We start from the raw sequence: 15295 nt of genomic DNA, 5'->3' as shown, positions 1-15295 counted from the left end.
TCGATTGAGCTGTCGGCGGTCTTGAGGTGTTAGGTGGTGGGCGGCGAACGGCACGGTACAACCCAACAACAAGATGTCGGAGGGGGAGGGGGGATGCCGGACGGCGACAAGGGACGTTGGCGCTGTCGATGCGGCCGTTTTGGCTGGTGGTATGTGATGCAGCTTTTGGCGCAGCTGCGGCGATGCGAGAGGGTGTCGGTGGCTTCGAGCAGCCAACGAGGCGGTACAAGCAAGGAAAGGCGATGGCAGGAGTACACAGAGAAGCGAGCGATATACGACGCGCACGCAGACACGCTGACAGAGAAGCCCTGTAGCGGCGCCACGAGCGCGCGTGGTTTGCTGTGCTCATGTGTAGCGGAGCAGCCGAAGGGCGGATGGGTAGGGAGGGGCAAAGACCAGGGTGAGGTACGAAATAAGAAGAGTCAGGCACCTTGCATGTGCCGCGCCCTGTGTGTTGGCGGTGAGACAGTCGAGATCGAAGAGGAGCGGCTGGTGAGAGGAGGGGTGTTATGGCGAGAACGCTGTGACAGGTACACACACTGGACCGTCCGTATACACACCCAATCACCCATGCGGGAAGCGGTGCCTTCCGTCGGTTTCGCTTCCCCGCTTGAGCACTCCCCCGCCTCCCCCCTCGTCCGTGCAATTCGATTTCCGTGCATGTCTCTCCCTCCCATGCACGCGCGGCTACGGCATCGCGCGTGCATGGCGCCTTTCCTGCGGTACATGAAGATAGCCGCACTCGCTCTGGTGGCTCTGTGCACCAGGTAGCGAACTCCTTGACGGAGAAACAAGTGCATCCACGCATGCAGCGGCGTCGAGAAGAAGAGCCGGCAGTCAGTAGCAACAACAGAAGTGAATAGAACAGCAGTGGTTAGCAGGAGCGTAAGAACAGACACAAGTTACTCATGTGTGTCGGTGTGGCGGAGGTAGGGCGAGGGTGCGAGGACGAACTGTCCAACAGAGGCCCAGCACGATTGGGGAGGGGACGGGGGAGGATGCTGCGGATGACGGTGCTGGGTGTGGCGGCCACGTTCCTCATTGAGCGATCGACGGTGCAGTACGCCAATGTCAGCCGTCCTCTTGCGACGGGCACGCCTCCTCCATCCCGACGGTAGCGTTCAGCGTACGCTCAATAAGATGCAGACGTACCACCTGCAGGTTTGCCATGGCCTCCGTTGCGACACACTGAACGTGGTACACTTCATACTCGGTGGCGCGCAGCAGGGCCAGTAGCGCCCCGGCCAACCCGCCGATGCCGGCGAAGGACAGAGCACAGCTCGTCTCCTGCTCCAAGCCGCGTGGCTCAGGCACAAAAAAACGCTGCAGTGGCGGCGGCGGCGGCGGCGGCGCGCCGTGGCCTCGCCAGTGCGCAGAGGCCGAGAGGGAGGACGACGGCGACAAGGATGACACGCAGCAGGATGATGGGCCGGACAAGGCGGAGTCGCTGGACACGGATATATCCCTTTCAGTGTACATGGATGCCAAGATGGAAGCGTGAATCACCGCGCACTCGCTGTTTGTGCGTGTTTGTGCGTGCATGAGAGCGTGGCGCACACGTCGCACAGCGTACTGTGGCGCGCCGCTGCGCGTGCGATAGTGAGAGGACGCGGAGGGGGGAGGAGACGAGATGCCGCGCGTGGAGCGAGAGACATTAGAGAGGCGCAGTCGCGTTGAACGAGCCCGTCACGCTCCTCGGCAACCTAAAGAGACCGGCCAACAGACAAGACTGCACCCCTAACACGCCATCCGACAGTGCACTTGCTTCCCTTGAGCAGTTTTACGTGGCTTTTGTTTTCTTTGATGTGGCAGTGCACAGCATATATAGTGCGCACGCACACACACACACACACACACACACATACATACACATGCATCAAGGAGCGTCACGGTATTCCCGACTCTGCCACCCGCTGTGTTTCACCTGCGACACAGGCCACACATCGTTAGCGGAAGAGTTCGTGAAGCAGCGAGGGCAGCACCGGTGCGTACGCGCGGCCTGCAGGAGCGTCTTGAACGCTGCACTGCTGAGCCGACAGCGCCACTTGCTGGAGGAGCTGCAGGGCAGCTCGCGTGCGCTTTGCCGCCCGACGCCACCGCGCCGCCGAGACGCCCTCTGAGCCCTTTCTGCACCGCAGGGACGGCTCCACGCACATTTGAGCCTGCACGAGGTGCGTCAGAAGTACGGGCGTCGACTCTCCGGTGCAGGCGGAGAAGGGAGCTGGACAGCTGCGAACTGCCTTACCCATCGCGCGTGGAGTCGCTCTCAGCGAGGCGAACACGAAGGCGGCGCACACGACGAGGCGACCCTGAAGCTGCGAAAGGTACGGCAGCCGTCGCAGCGCCACATCGAGAGGGTGCAGAGAAGAGGAGTCTCCATCGGGTGTCGCGAGGGCGACGCCGCTGGCGTCCCCGGCCGCTGCAGCGGCAAAGGGTGCAAACACTTCGCCTACCTGGTAGTCGTGACACCCCTCTAGTGCGCCGGTCGGCGGTGGCGGTGCCGCCTTGTAGTCCAGTGCCCAGGGTAGCACGTAGGCCACCGCCTCCGCTATGGCCAAAGGAGCTGCACCGCGCTGCCTCTGCTTGGCTTCGAGTGAGCGTCGGCATGCCCGCATCGTAGTCTCCACGACAGCCACAGAGGACGTGCCGTTTGCGTACGTCGGAGCGGCGCGACCGCACAGCTGCTCCCAGAACCACTGGATTGGCAGCGCCGAGAGGTTCGCAGGACCGGTAGCATCGGATTCGTGATGTATTGGCAACAAGCGCCCTTCACTCCACTCCACCAGGCAGGCGACCTTTGCCAGCTCTTCCAACACTGGCAGCGGTATCGTGCAGAGCGTGTGGACAGCCGCACGATTGGTTGGCAGAGGCCGTCGCGCAACTGATCCACCTTGCTCTTCAGCGTCTGCCCCGTTCGACAGCGCTTCGCTACACCGGTCGCCCGCTGTACGCAGAACGTCTTCCGCGAAGTTCTCCGCGGTGGTCGCTTGACAGTGGAGCCACCATGCCAGTGCGCGTCGTCGCTGCTGGCGGGTTTCACAGACAAGTACCACATTCGCCCCACACGCAACCATCACGACAACGGCAAGCTCTACGCACCGGCTGGGATGCAGTGACGCCTTCATTGTGCAAGTAAGGAAAGCAACAATGAAGACTCCGAGCCAATACCGCGACGCCATGCCGCGCGTGAGCGCGTGCCGCCCACCGAGCGGGGTGACCTCCATGCCGTCGACTGCGCTGCCTACCAGTCGAAGACGTTGTATGCAGCGTTGCACCGCCTGCGCTGCGACGGCGCTGCTGGATTGCAAGGCCCACGCCTTCTGCAGCCATCCGTCCGACTCGCTCGCGACCGCTGCACTCTGGGCAGTCACTATGGCGTGTGTCATCTCGATCGATGCGACCACTTCTCCGGCATGGTGGGCCACTCGTGCAGCGCAGGCGAACAGCAGCGTAGTCCAGCAGTGCTCCACTAGGTTGTGCATCCAGGTGCGACACACCACGTGGAGGTGATGCGCAGTGTCGCCGCTGGCACTGTATTCCAGAGAGGCTGTCCAGCACGACGTCCAGACAACTTGAGCTACAGAGATGAAGAGGCAGCTGCTTAGCACCACCAAAGCAAGCGCGAAACCAAGTGCACGCGAGGCAGCCAGATCGAGCGTCGTCAAGTCTTTCCGCGATGCCGTACCCGGTAGCGTCACGGCGCTCCAGCGCGGCAGCGGAAACAAAAGAAGCAGCCGGGCAGGCAGGCGTGAGCTTGTGCTGCTTTCCAGTGTAGAAACGCCGGAGGAGATGGACGAAGAGGAGAAGGATGGGGCCGCCACTGCATCCGGCGCGCTTGGTAGTCCTTCAGTGGCGCGCAGCACCACCTGTGTGGCGCCGGCATGTTGCAGAACGAGTAGCGTTTTAAGAGAGTTGGCGGAAGCGAGGGTGGGCGCGGCATGGAGTGCGGCGCCCAGCACCGCTTGCGAAAGTGTGTCACGAAGCCGCCCCCACCTGCCACCAGCACTGAGGCTTGTCTCCGAGATGGCGGTCATCTTCGCGTTCCTGGTCAGGGGCGCGTCGCAACTGGCAAAATTCGCCGTGTCACGCAGACGCGAGGAGATGATGGATTCCACGATGTAGGACTCCCACCGCCACGGCCGCCTCTCGTGCGCGCGCAGGCATGCGCAGAGCTCACGCACAAACGCGTGCAGGCGGAGGTAGAAGCACACGCGACGGTGCACCGCATGAATATCGGGCGGGAGCGTCTCGGCAAGGCAATCTGCACTGTGCTCGAGGTTGTCGTTCGCGCCGTTGCCAGTCCAAGCAGTAGTGCACAGCGCATGCAATATGGTCGCCATGGGACCACTTTTCATGTGTGCAAGCTGCCCCTCGCGGTTTGCCAAGAGGGTTTGTAGGACCTTGTAGCCGCGCACGAACGCCACCTCTTGCACCAGCGGTGGTGCTTCGACAACGGCACGAAACTCCACAGACATGAGCGTCGAGGTGGTGACAACGTCCAAGGTCGAGCGTTCCAGCTGATCGGTGTGATACAGCACGGTGCTCTTTGGGTCGCCTTCGTCATCGTCAGCGCCCTCGTGGTCCACCATGCGCGAGAGCTGGTGCTGCTTCGGCCCTTCCGTGAGGGCGACGACACCCAGCGTCGATGAAGACGCGCATGAGGAGTTTCGGAGCGATCGACGCGGTATGGGGGAGAAGCACTGCTTCTCGGGAGTAGCTGGGTGGACAGAGGGGCTACTGCTTCGTGTCACGGGTGATTGTGGCGCTGAGGTGCTGCCCGTGCTGTAGGCGCTCCGCGCCGGTGACCTGCGAGCTGGAGCTAGGATGCCTCCGAGTGGTATCAGCAAGGTGTCCCAGCGCATTTCTTCGCCGCACCCGAGGACGCCGACGTAAACGAACCAGTAGCAAAGCTGCGAAGCGAAGCGGCTCATCTCCTCAGTCGTCCACGGCCCGCCGAAGAAGGCCTGCTCGCCTTGGGGGGCACCGGCGCGGTCGGGGACCCCCTTTTCATGCACGCCTCCGTCACGGTGGTCGGTGAACCCAAAGAACGCGGCCACCTGCGACGGCGCGGCCGGCATGATGCAGTGCTGGCGGGCCGTCAGGAAGGGCAGAATGTGTTGGTGCACCAACCACGTCGCGTCGCCGGTGCGCACGAAGAGCGTTGCGAAGAGGTTTCGCAGTTGGGCATCAGTGCAGTACGGCAGCATCAGGGCTGATGTCGGCGGAATCTCGTGGGGCATGGAGGCAGTCACGGTAGAGCTGTAGGCGGGCAGTGAGTGAGTCAGCCCAGGCTGCGACCTGCCACGATGCGCCGGATGCACACGCAGTGGTGCGGACGTGCGCCGGGCAGCGCCGTGGCCGCTCCGTGGCACTGCTGCGGAGATGGTTGGCGGTGACGGCGCCATGCCAGGCAGCGCGGTGACGGTGGTGGGGGGACGACGCAGTGCCGTCGACATGGTCGTGCTGCCGTGAGACGGCGCTGCGACGTACGGACAAATGGCAAACGAGGACATGGGCGTAGAGCTGAAGGGCTCGACGTGCGCACGTGGCGCCGGCGAGGTGGACGACCGCGCGTACTCGGCAAACGGCTCGTTGGCGTTCCCCACAACACCTGCGTCGACCCTCGCAGGCGGTGGCCGTGGGATGCCGTTGCCGACGATGGCAACGGAGGGAGCATGATTGGTGTGGCGCGACGCAGAGGATCGATGCTGTTGCCTAACGGTTGCCAGTTTGTTGCCAAAGCATGCGTTAGACGGCACCTGCATGGGGCCTGCAGCGAAAAGAAGAAGAGAACAAGGCATGGTCTGGCGCAGCGACGACGACTTCTTCGACAAGGGCATCTCAGCGCGTGGGCACCGATGTGGGTGCGCTGTCGCTGTCGTCTGTGTCGTTCCGGTGAGGGAAGACATGTGTCGGCGTGCCACGGATGCTGCAGCGTTTACAATCGCACGCACGCGAGGCGTGTCGCTGCCGCGTGAGGTGGAAGCTGGGGATGCACTCGTCCCTCGGGCCGCGGTGGCATGGGTGCTGCCGTCGTCCAACACTCCTTGCTTGGGCGGTGTCCTTTCTCGATCTCTCCCCACCTTTGTCACCGCGCATCGATGCGAGATCGGGATGGCGACTGGCGGCGCGTGCGGCCGCGGTGACAGCCTTGACGATCGAGGATGTTGCGACGCGGCTGCCACGGTAGTGCGCGTGCGGCTAGTTGGGCGGGCTACCATGGTGTCGGCATTCGCGTCGGACTGCGAGAGGCTATGCGGGCGCATGAGTCGTTTTTTTTTTTTTGCAACACACAGGCCGATAGCAGGGCCCCCAAAACGGAAGGTCGTGAGGCACGACGTGCGAGGTCGTCACATGTGAAACTGTGAATCCACCAGCAGGCAGGCACGCTGCTGAGCAATGTCTCTGCGATGAAAGGCAAGAAAAAGCAAAGGAAAAGGCGAAGTCAGCGGCCGGGTCGCAGCTTACAAGAAGAGACGAGGGACACTGCGTGTGTGCGTGTGTATATGTGTGTCTGTGCCAGGCAGGTAATGGGCCTGCTCCGCCGGAGGAGTTTCTTTCTCTCTCACGCACACGCGCACACACGCGTCAAGCTACTGTAGGTGCAGAGAAGTCCAAGAGCGAAAAAGACGGCAGTCCGATTACAGAGCGGTGACTCACCGGGTCACTGTGTGGGTGTGCGTCCGTCCGTCCGTCCGTCCGTACACGTACGCCGGTGTGTGCCGCAACGCTGGGAGCTGCCGACGCACTGCTCAGACAAACGCTGCGGATGCGGCAAAGAAACTTGAAAAGAGGCCTGCAATACACACGCACACGCAGGAAGAGAGCAAAACATGAAAGAATTCACGCCACACGCAACTGCATCAGGGAACGAGAATGCACACAGGCATACACACGCGCGCGTGCACGATGCGTTCGCCCTCCTTGCGTGAATGCCACGTGTGCGTGGGTGAAGGGGGAGAGATGGTTGCAGGTGTGGTGCGCGTTTACCTAAGCCGCATGCAATGGACTGTATCAAAGCTGTGCGCATGTGCATACACATACGCCGGCGAGGGATGGGGCACCCAGCGAGGTGGGCATGCCACACGACCTGAGCAGCTGCCACACCGCAGAGGTGCAGAGATGAAAGGGTGCGGTATGATGAGGGTGCTGCGAGACACACAAGCACTCGTGCACGGATGCATGCGTGAATATGTATATGTGTAGGAGGCATGCCGGCGGGAGGGCCGAGCACAGTAACGACAATAGAAGAAGAGGAAGAGAAGGGGGCAAGTTTAGATTCAAGCTCGAGTTTTCGCGTACAGGCTCTCATGGCAGTGCCTTTCAAGGGTTACAACTGCGCTGTTCTGTGGAGCAACGGATGCCTTCACTACTCCACGTAAAGCTGGGGGGGGGCACAGACGGAAGAGGAAGAGCTCTGCGATCGCGGTGCGGGTATGGAGAGAGGGGCCTCAGCAGCAGCAGCAGGTGTGTGTGTGTGCGTGTGCACCGACACAGACAGGCGCATGTCACGTGAGGCGAGCACTCCGGCGGCAGTGCACTTGCATTTCTTTTTTTTTGTGCGTACACGTGCGGTCGCGCGACACTTCCGTGAAACACGGCTTCAACGCGCACAGGCGGAGCGGCATGCAACAGAGTAAGCGCGCGCACACACACACAAAGCACAGATGCAACGGAAGAGGACGACACCGCTCTCTGCGTGCCCGCTCCGTTGGCACACATGCAGCCCACCCCCCGCCCCCCTTCTATCCTACTTCCTCACTTGTGCACCTTCACTGAAAGCCGCACAGGAGGAAGGGGGTGCAGACACCCACATACGGATGCCTCATCGTTGGGCGGCCAACACATGAGAGGAAGTCAAGTTGAATGAGGGCACACACGCAGTCCGTGATAGGTTGCGCGTGCGTGCGTGTACGTTCCACTGCAGCAGGGTGGCTATTTCTTCTATTTTACACCAGAAGTGAGCGACACGAAGGGGAAGAGGGAGCGCTAGAGAGTGGCCCCTCGCTCCCCTTGCCCGCGGTAGCTGTGGCAATGCCCGCACATGGAACGGTGGGCGGCGGCTTCGCGTCGCGCTGCCGTTTCTCCTCTTTCCCTCACGCTGCAGCGGCGGCGGCTTTCCGTCCCTTCTTCTTTGCCTTCCTGTCAGTGGACGCTGGCTTTCTGCCACCGCTTGCCGTAACTCCTCTTGCCTTGGGCCTTCGCTTGTGTTTCCGACCTGGCCAGGCGGGCAAGTCGCCGACACAGCTGCCGCGACCGGATAGGGAGGTCTGCCTTTGCTGTGACCCACTCATCATCGCCACAGCGTCCTTCTCGCACGTCTCGCGGCCTTTCGTGTTGACGAAGTGGGCTGTGGTGTACCGGTTCAGACGCTTAGACTCCTCGGCCTGCGCGTGGCACATATCCTGGAACAACACCGGCTGATTGCCGCTGCACTCGGCGAACACGTTAGACGCCTTCACGCACAGCGCCACTACCATTGCGCGCCACCACGGGTCGAACACCATCGGCGTCATACCACCAGTGTCCTCCGCGATGCGGGCTGCGCCGGCGCGAAGCATGTGGATCGGGTGAGGTGGTCCCACTTGCCGGCGAAGCCCCGGCGCGAGCGGCAGCGGCGGCCCGCTGTCTGAGTTGCCCGTAGTGAGGAAGACCAACTCGCGCAGCAGCCGGCGCGACTCGCGTTCCCAGCGGTGAGATACGGCTGCGCTCGAGGTCGCGCTGGTGTTCGGCGCGCCAACGGCTGGCAGTATCGTGCCGCTGTTCGCAGCGTCCGTCCTTGCGTGCACTCGTCTACCTCCACCTCGAGAAGAGTCGCGGTCGGGCACCATGGAGTGGATCAGCGGCACAACGGCGTTCACGTCCACCATAGGCACGTCACGTGAGTGGGTGGCAAGGCGGCCAAGCAGATCCAGCGCTGTCGAGTCCGCCACCGGCTTGAGTAGCGTGTGAGAGAAGGGTGGATTGTTGTCCATGACATTCTTGAGCACATGCGCGGCGGTGCGGGGATGCAGCAGTACTCCGTTCATGCACGCCGTGTACAATGACGTCAGCCCAGACGATACGCTGCCACTGTCGTTGTAGGCGAAGTGAAAGGCTCCCTTCTGCAGCGCGTGGAGAACCATAGGATGCATATCGGTGGCGAGCTCGTAGATCCTCTCGAGACACCCGGCCGCCATCGACGGCAGAACCTCGAATTCGGACACGACGACGTAGCTGCTGTCGTCCGTGCACGCAGCGTACGTGAAGGCGTTCAGCATCTCCAACGCCGGCACATCAAAGAGAGCGAGGTCCACAAATGTGCCGCAGTCCCTCGGAGCCCCACTTGTTCGCTGACCCGCCGCGCCACGCGCTGTGGTCGCACCAGTGCGAGAGTCTGCATGCCCGCTGCACGCGTTCATCGAGGGCAGCCGCGATATGGGTGCCACAGTCCCGCTGTCGCCGGCGAACGCCTCACCGGTGCCGCGGTCGCAGAACGACAGCCCGATGCAGTCGTTCAGGTTTTGCAGCGCCGGGGACATGTCCAGCCACACGGCGTCGTCCATCAACACGTACGGATGCGTCATCGCAGCAGCGGCATCGGTCGCGCGCTGGTCGGGACTGCTGAAAATGCTCTGAATGCAGTCCAGTGGCGGCGGCGGCGCGTGCGGCGGGGTGAAAGCTGGTGTGATGCTACTAAGAAGCGTGTCGGAGATCTTGCGCCTCGACCCCATCGGCAGGCCGCCCTGAACGTCCTTGGGTGAGCCTGCAAAGCTGCCGGTGTCGCGATGCGTGCCGGGTGACGACATGTCTGCGGCTGCCTCCACAGAGTCCCCGGCAATGGAAAACAAACGGGAGGAGCTCGCAGACTGTGGTGTCACCGTCGACTTGTTTGCCGCCGCGGCAGACGCCGGATGCTGAGCGGCTTGCTGCACTTTGAAGTGCCGCTGCGGAGACGCACGAGACGGCGTCTCGTGCGTCGCGGAGGCACTAGGCGGGAGGGCCGTGGCCTCCAGCGTCCACTTCGACTGCCCCTCCTGCGTTGGAGACTCCACCGCCGACACGTCCTCGCCGCTGTTCTCGGTGCGCCGAGGCGACGGTGCCTCGCCGTTCACGGGTTCGCCCTGAGCCACCGTGCTCATCGCCGAACTCAGCAGCGTTGACGACGACGCGCTGAGTGAGGTCGGATGCTCTGCCGCGGGCGCAGCACTCGACATCCTTTTGCACCGGTCGACTCCGGCTGTGGCGGTCATGGGCATCGAGGTCTGCACTCTCACCAGCGAGCCGGTGGCGACGTCGTAGATGCCGGTGAGGTACGGCGGCAGCGTCAGCACTGTGGGTCGCCCGGCGCCTCGGCCATCGCCTTGAGAGGGAGGTCGGCCGCTCCTTAGCTGCTTGTCGGCGCCGCAGCCGCCCTTACCGTCACGAACGTCGTGGGAGCGCGGGTAGCCGGTGCTGCGTCGCCTGGAGTTCCTCGGGACGTCTGGGAAGAGGCTGGCGAAATTCTTCTTGTCCTGCTCAACAAAGGGCGCGTGCACAAGGATCTTGAGATACCGTGCGAGCGCGTCGACGTTCCAGCGGAGGTGCATCGGTGAGTCGGAAGCCAGGTAGCCGAGCGATATGGCGTTGTTGAGGGCTGGCAGAATCCAGCAGTCGAATAAAATGAATTTCGCGAGGCGGTGCTGCTCAATCGTGTGCAGGAGGCGTGGCAGCGAGGCAGTCGATGCCGTTGCCTCCGCCGCAGCACCACCGCTGACGCTCTTCAAGGGGCCGTCAAGATCGCGAAAGGCAGACACATAGGCCTCTCCCGCCTCATTGGCGCTGCCGTGCCGGCGCAAGCCAGCGTAGTAGCGCTGCTTGCACACACGCAGGCAGTCCTCCACGATGCGACTCGGGGCGTCAGCCGCCGTGACCCCTCCTGAAGCGCTTGGGCTAGGGTGAGAGCCGGGACGCATCGAGCGATTACGATTGCCGTTACCGGGCGCCGCCGCCGCTGCGGCGCGAGTGGCGCCGACGCTCTCGAGCATGTATAGGTGCACGGTGGACACAAATTGGGTGAGCAGGATGGAGATCCCTTGCGGCAATCGCGCGGCAGCGGCTCGCTTTCCGTACAGGAAACCGAAGAAGTTGTTGAGGGCGCACAAGATGTCTTGGCAAATGAGGTCTTCCAGACAGCCGAGGCCGTAAAGAAAGTCGCTGCGCGCCGCCTCTGCGCTGACAGCGGTGTTCGGGGCTAGCGGCGTAGCTGAAATGGACCGGCTTAGTAGGCGTTGGCGCCCTCGCGTCGCCGCCGCGACACTCAGTTTCGTGGTCTCTTGTGATGACAGTGAGGACGGTGGCTGCAGGGACGCCCACGCGGCGTCGAGCTCGAGTGTGTTGACGTAAAGCAAGACATTCGGCCTGCGCAGAGACTCGAAGACGCGGCGGCAGAGATGCTTTAGCCATGTGCCGCCGTGTAGGCGGAGGTAGGTAGTGAGAACCACCAACGGACTGATAAAGCTTGTAAAGGAGTCGGAGACGGGGATCGGTGTGAGACTCGGCAATGTGGGCCCCTTCGCTCCGGCGCCGCCACTGCGGGCCCTCGGGTCAACCGAAACACTGTGACGCTTCCTGCGGCCGGCACGGCCGGGCCGATCGTCGCGCAGTTGTTGTGGCTTGCGGTACGCCTCCAGCAACGCCACCGCCTCCGCAAGGGACTCGACGGGGCTGTACACCTGTACGCGCCCAGGCAGGTACTGCTGCGACCGCGACGTCAACGACGACAGCGACGAGTCATCCGCTCCCGTCAGGGAGACGGCATTGCTGTTTTGCGGCGAGGAGAGCTGCGATCCCTCAACGCTGAGGACTTTATACATCGGTAAGGGCGCACCGCGACCTCCAGCGGCCGCGGCTGCGCTGTGGTTGGTGCGGGCGCGGTCCGTCGGTGTGTCTAACGGTAGTGTGCTAGCAGGAGAGCTTCGGTTCATTTTCTTTAAAGCCTCTAGTGAAGTGTTTGGCGGCATCACTCGCGCCGCGGATTGCCCTGCCGTCATGCCTGCGGGCAGAGCTGGGTCCAGTGGCACCGAGGCGTTTGCTGTGGTCACATCTGCGAACCAGTAGGCGATTTCAAAGAGCGCGTTGATGTCGCTCTCCGTGACGCGCTGCGGCTCAACGCCGCTGATGGGGATGCCGCTGCCGTCGATGCCGGAGAGCTCGTCCTTCGTGGGCGCGCCGTCCTCCTCCTTGGAGACGCCAAGGCTTCGGCTAGTTAGTCGCCTATCCTCTGCAGCGTCCGCTGACCCATCCTCCTCTGTGGCCTGTGACACGTCGAAAGCCGTCGCCGCCGCCGCCGAGGCCACTGTCGCGATTTGCAAAGGACGCACGGTGGTCATGCCTGGCAGCTGAAACTGGTGCTGCCGTAGGACCGCCTCACGGCTGATAAAGCGGTTCGCCGTCACCACGTCCAGCGCGGCATCCGTCAGAAAATCGAGTACGCGGCGCAGCATCGGCAGCGTTGTGCGGGCGGCGCTTTGCTCGTAGGCCAGGACAACGTTCTCCGTCATCTCCTGCATGAGCACGAGCGGGCACACGTGGCGCCGCTCCTCCGGGGCGCGACTAGCGGTGCTCAAGGTGGTAAATTGACGACTGGCGTTCTTCAGAGGCACCGACTCCCGCTTGGCCGCCGCACAGCGCCGCGAGTGAGAATGGGAGTGCTTGTAGAGCAGCTGCAGCTGCACAAACAAGGCCGTGACTTGCGCGTAGTTGTAGCTGACGTCATGGATGAAAAAGAAAGAGAAGGGCACCTTGTCCCAGCGGTGCCGGTGCTCGTAGGCCTCCCGCCAGGAGCCGTACTGACTCAGGAGCGGGAGACCGATGAGGTCGGCGACGGCAGCGGCGGCGGCCTGTTGACCGTTGCCGCTGCGGAGCTGTCCCCGTTGCGCCGCCCGGAACTGATCCTTCGCCCGCTGCACCGCCGGCGGCGGCGCAACAACGACAAAGAAGGGCGAGAAGCTCTCCAAGGTGCGCTGCAGCGCGTCTTCCTCCGGCAACACGAGTGAGGTGCTGACCTGGGTGGACGAGGCGAACGTGGCGTCGCCGGTGATGTCAGCGGAACAAGGGCCGCGCGCAATTAATTCCAGTAAGCGCTGACGCAGCTGCGTGGCCCGCTGGCAGTGATCGGTGGCCGCGCGGTGCACCCAGGCTATGAGGCGGTTGTCCATCAGCAGGATCCATGTCTGGTGGTGCAGTCGCAGCACCGCCTCCGGCACTTCTTGCGGATTCGTGTTGAAGGCGTAACTTGTCACCGTCGAGAAGCCGGGTCGTGACAGCGTGAGACGACCGGGGTTCTTTCTGCTTCGCAGGCTGCTCTTCATGCCTCGCCCGTTGTCCGGGTCGCGCGCTCCCCAGCGCCGAGCCTGGTGGTCGACCGTGCGCGTGTCGCTGGTGTATTCCTCGTCGTCGCCGTCGTTGTCCGACTCTGTCCACAGAAAACTGAAGAACTTTGTCGAGAAGACGTCGTTGGTGTCGAAGAAGTCGTCTTTGCGCAGGACAGCGCCTTGGCCGCACCGTCGCCCACCGCTGCGGTGGCTGGGGTGACGGAAGGTGTGCGTGCTGGCCCCATCCTCGCCAACAGACATGGACAAGTCGAGACTGAAAAACTGATCTGCCGTGCTACGGTCGCGACGCGAGCAGCTCGTGCTGGGGGGCTCTGCATCTGCCAGGTCGCCGTTGTGGGATTGGTGCCTTCGCGAATGGCATCCATCACTGTCACCGCCGCTGAAGGAGAATTGGAAGAGGCCTGAGCTAAAGTTCGCTTGGTAGCTGTCGTCCCCATCGGTATCGTCCGTGGACTCTTCATAGTGGTCGTCCTCCTCCACTTCGTTATCAGCATCATCGCTGCTGCTGCTTTCCTGTTGGAGGAGCTTGGCTTGCTGTCGCATCGGATAGACACCAACGGCGGTGGTGCTGGGGTCCTTCGGGATCGGCGGTGGATAGGTGCAGCAGCCGAACTCCTTCAGGTACAAATTGCGCCACTGAAACTCATTGGCGAGCGCAGCCCCAAAGGTGCCTTCATTGGGTTCGCGGGACATTGCACACCGGTGGAGCGCAAGCGCGCGCGTGTGTGTGTCTGGGCCACAACGGAGAGGAGGGAGGCGAGCCCCGAGCAAGGGCAGCCACGCTTAGGCTGCGGCCAACGTCGAATGGGAAAGAGAGAGGGCTTCCGGCGGATGCTCTTCGCACGCACGCTGCCACGTGTCAGGCTAAGAGGCCGCCAGCTGCGCCAGTATGTACCTCTCTGTCTGTCTTTGTGCGACAGCGATGGGGATGGCACCGTCACCTGGTGGCTCACAGTCGCCCCGAGGATACAAGAGAACGAAGGAGAGGGAGAGGAGAGTGTAGAAGACGGGGCCGTTGCCTTCATCTGTGATAAGGTAGGAAGGCCGCTGATGGTTCGACACGCGAGCCAGGACGCGATGGGGTAAGAAAGGTATATGTGTGGTGTGGCGGATGTTGCTACTTTCATCCTCCGCAGTTCAAACGTTGCAGTGGCAGTGGCGGTAGGGGGGCGAGGGAGGAGATGAAGGTGATGCTGGGATACCGTACAAGCGCGTGGTCTGGGCGTCCACCACCTCTCAGCCCCCGCGCTGACGCGCACTGATGTGCAGACACATGTCGTCTTAGAAACGACATACGCCACGGAGCTCCTCAGGGTCTGTATGCTGCCTTGGCTCGAAGATACTCGCGATACTCTTTTACGTTCTCTTTGGGGGAGTGGGGGTGGGGGTTGAGGCGGTGACACTGGATGAGGGCATGGCACAAGAGAGAGAGGGTCACCGAAAACGGAAACAGCGACTATCAGCACAGAGAGAGGAGAACGCTGTGACGCTCGAAACGCACAACAGCCAACGGGGAAAATCATCCACGACGCACACCGACGCTTGCACGCAGCCAGGCAAGCACCCGCGAGAGAACCAACGAGGGAAGAAGAGACCTGAAAGCGGCCAACTCACGGTGACGGAGAGATGCATGCGACGCACAACGCCAAAGCCAACGGATGAGCAATCGAAGACGAAAAGGCAATCCCCGCAGAAGAAAATCAATACATGCGTGCGTGCGCGCAAAGGCGGGCGAGGAGGGGATGGAGGGAGGAGAGACACAAATACCTCAGCGCACAAGCGCAGGACAGACGCGGATGTCCACGCGATTTGTTGAAGGAAAAGAGAGGGAAGGTGAGTGCGTAGCAGCAGCACTCAAACGCAGCAACAAACGAGGCAGCCAGCACGTCCCTGGGCAGTGGGAAGGCGATACACACACGTACACCACAAACGCGGCGAAG

The 15295-nt window shown here is 62.6% G+C and overlaps 3 protein-coding genes across 3 annotated transcripts; all 3 read right to left on the bottom strand.

Moving 5' to 3' along the window:
• Positions 1–1071: 1071 nt before the first annotated feature.
• On the bottom strand, positions 1072–1542 carry LDBPK_230460 (hypothetical protein, unknown function; the record flags this gene model as incomplete). Its single annotated transcript, XM_003860899.1, has 1 exon — positions 1072–1542. The coding sequence occupies one exon, from the start codon at positions 1540–1542 to the stop codon at positions 1072–1074; it is 471 nt and encodes a 156-aa protein (XP_003860947.1).
• Positions 1543–1946: 404 nt separating this feature from the next.
• LDBPK_230450 (hypothetical protein, unknown function) lies at positions 1947–6266 on the bottom strand (the record flags this gene model as incomplete). The annotated part of the gene is made up of 1 exon (XM_003860898.1): positions 1947–6266. One exon carries the CDS (start codon positions 6264–6266, stop codon positions 1947–1949), a length of 4320 nt encoding a protein of 1439 aa, XP_003860946.1.
• A 1830-nt stretch (positions 6267–8096) lies between these two features.
• LDBPK_230440 (hypothetical protein, conserved) lies at positions 8097–14048 on the bottom strand (the record flags this gene model as incomplete). Its single annotated transcript, XM_003860897.1, has 1 exon — positions 8097–14048. The coding sequence occupies one exon, from the start codon at positions 14046–14048 to the stop codon at positions 8097–8099; it is 5952 nt and encodes a 1983-aa protein (XP_003860945.1).
• Between the last annotated feature and the right edge of the window lie 1247 nt (positions 14049–15295).

This window comes from Leishmania donovani, chromosome 23 (assembly GCF_000227135.1).
Source record: "Leishmania donovani BPK282A1 complete genome, chromosome 23".
Lineage (NCBI taxonomy): Eukaryota > Euglenozoa > Kinetoplastea > Trypanosomatida > Trypanosomatidae > Leishmania > Leishmania donovani.
This window is presented reverse-complemented; position numbering and strand designations above follow the sequence as displayed.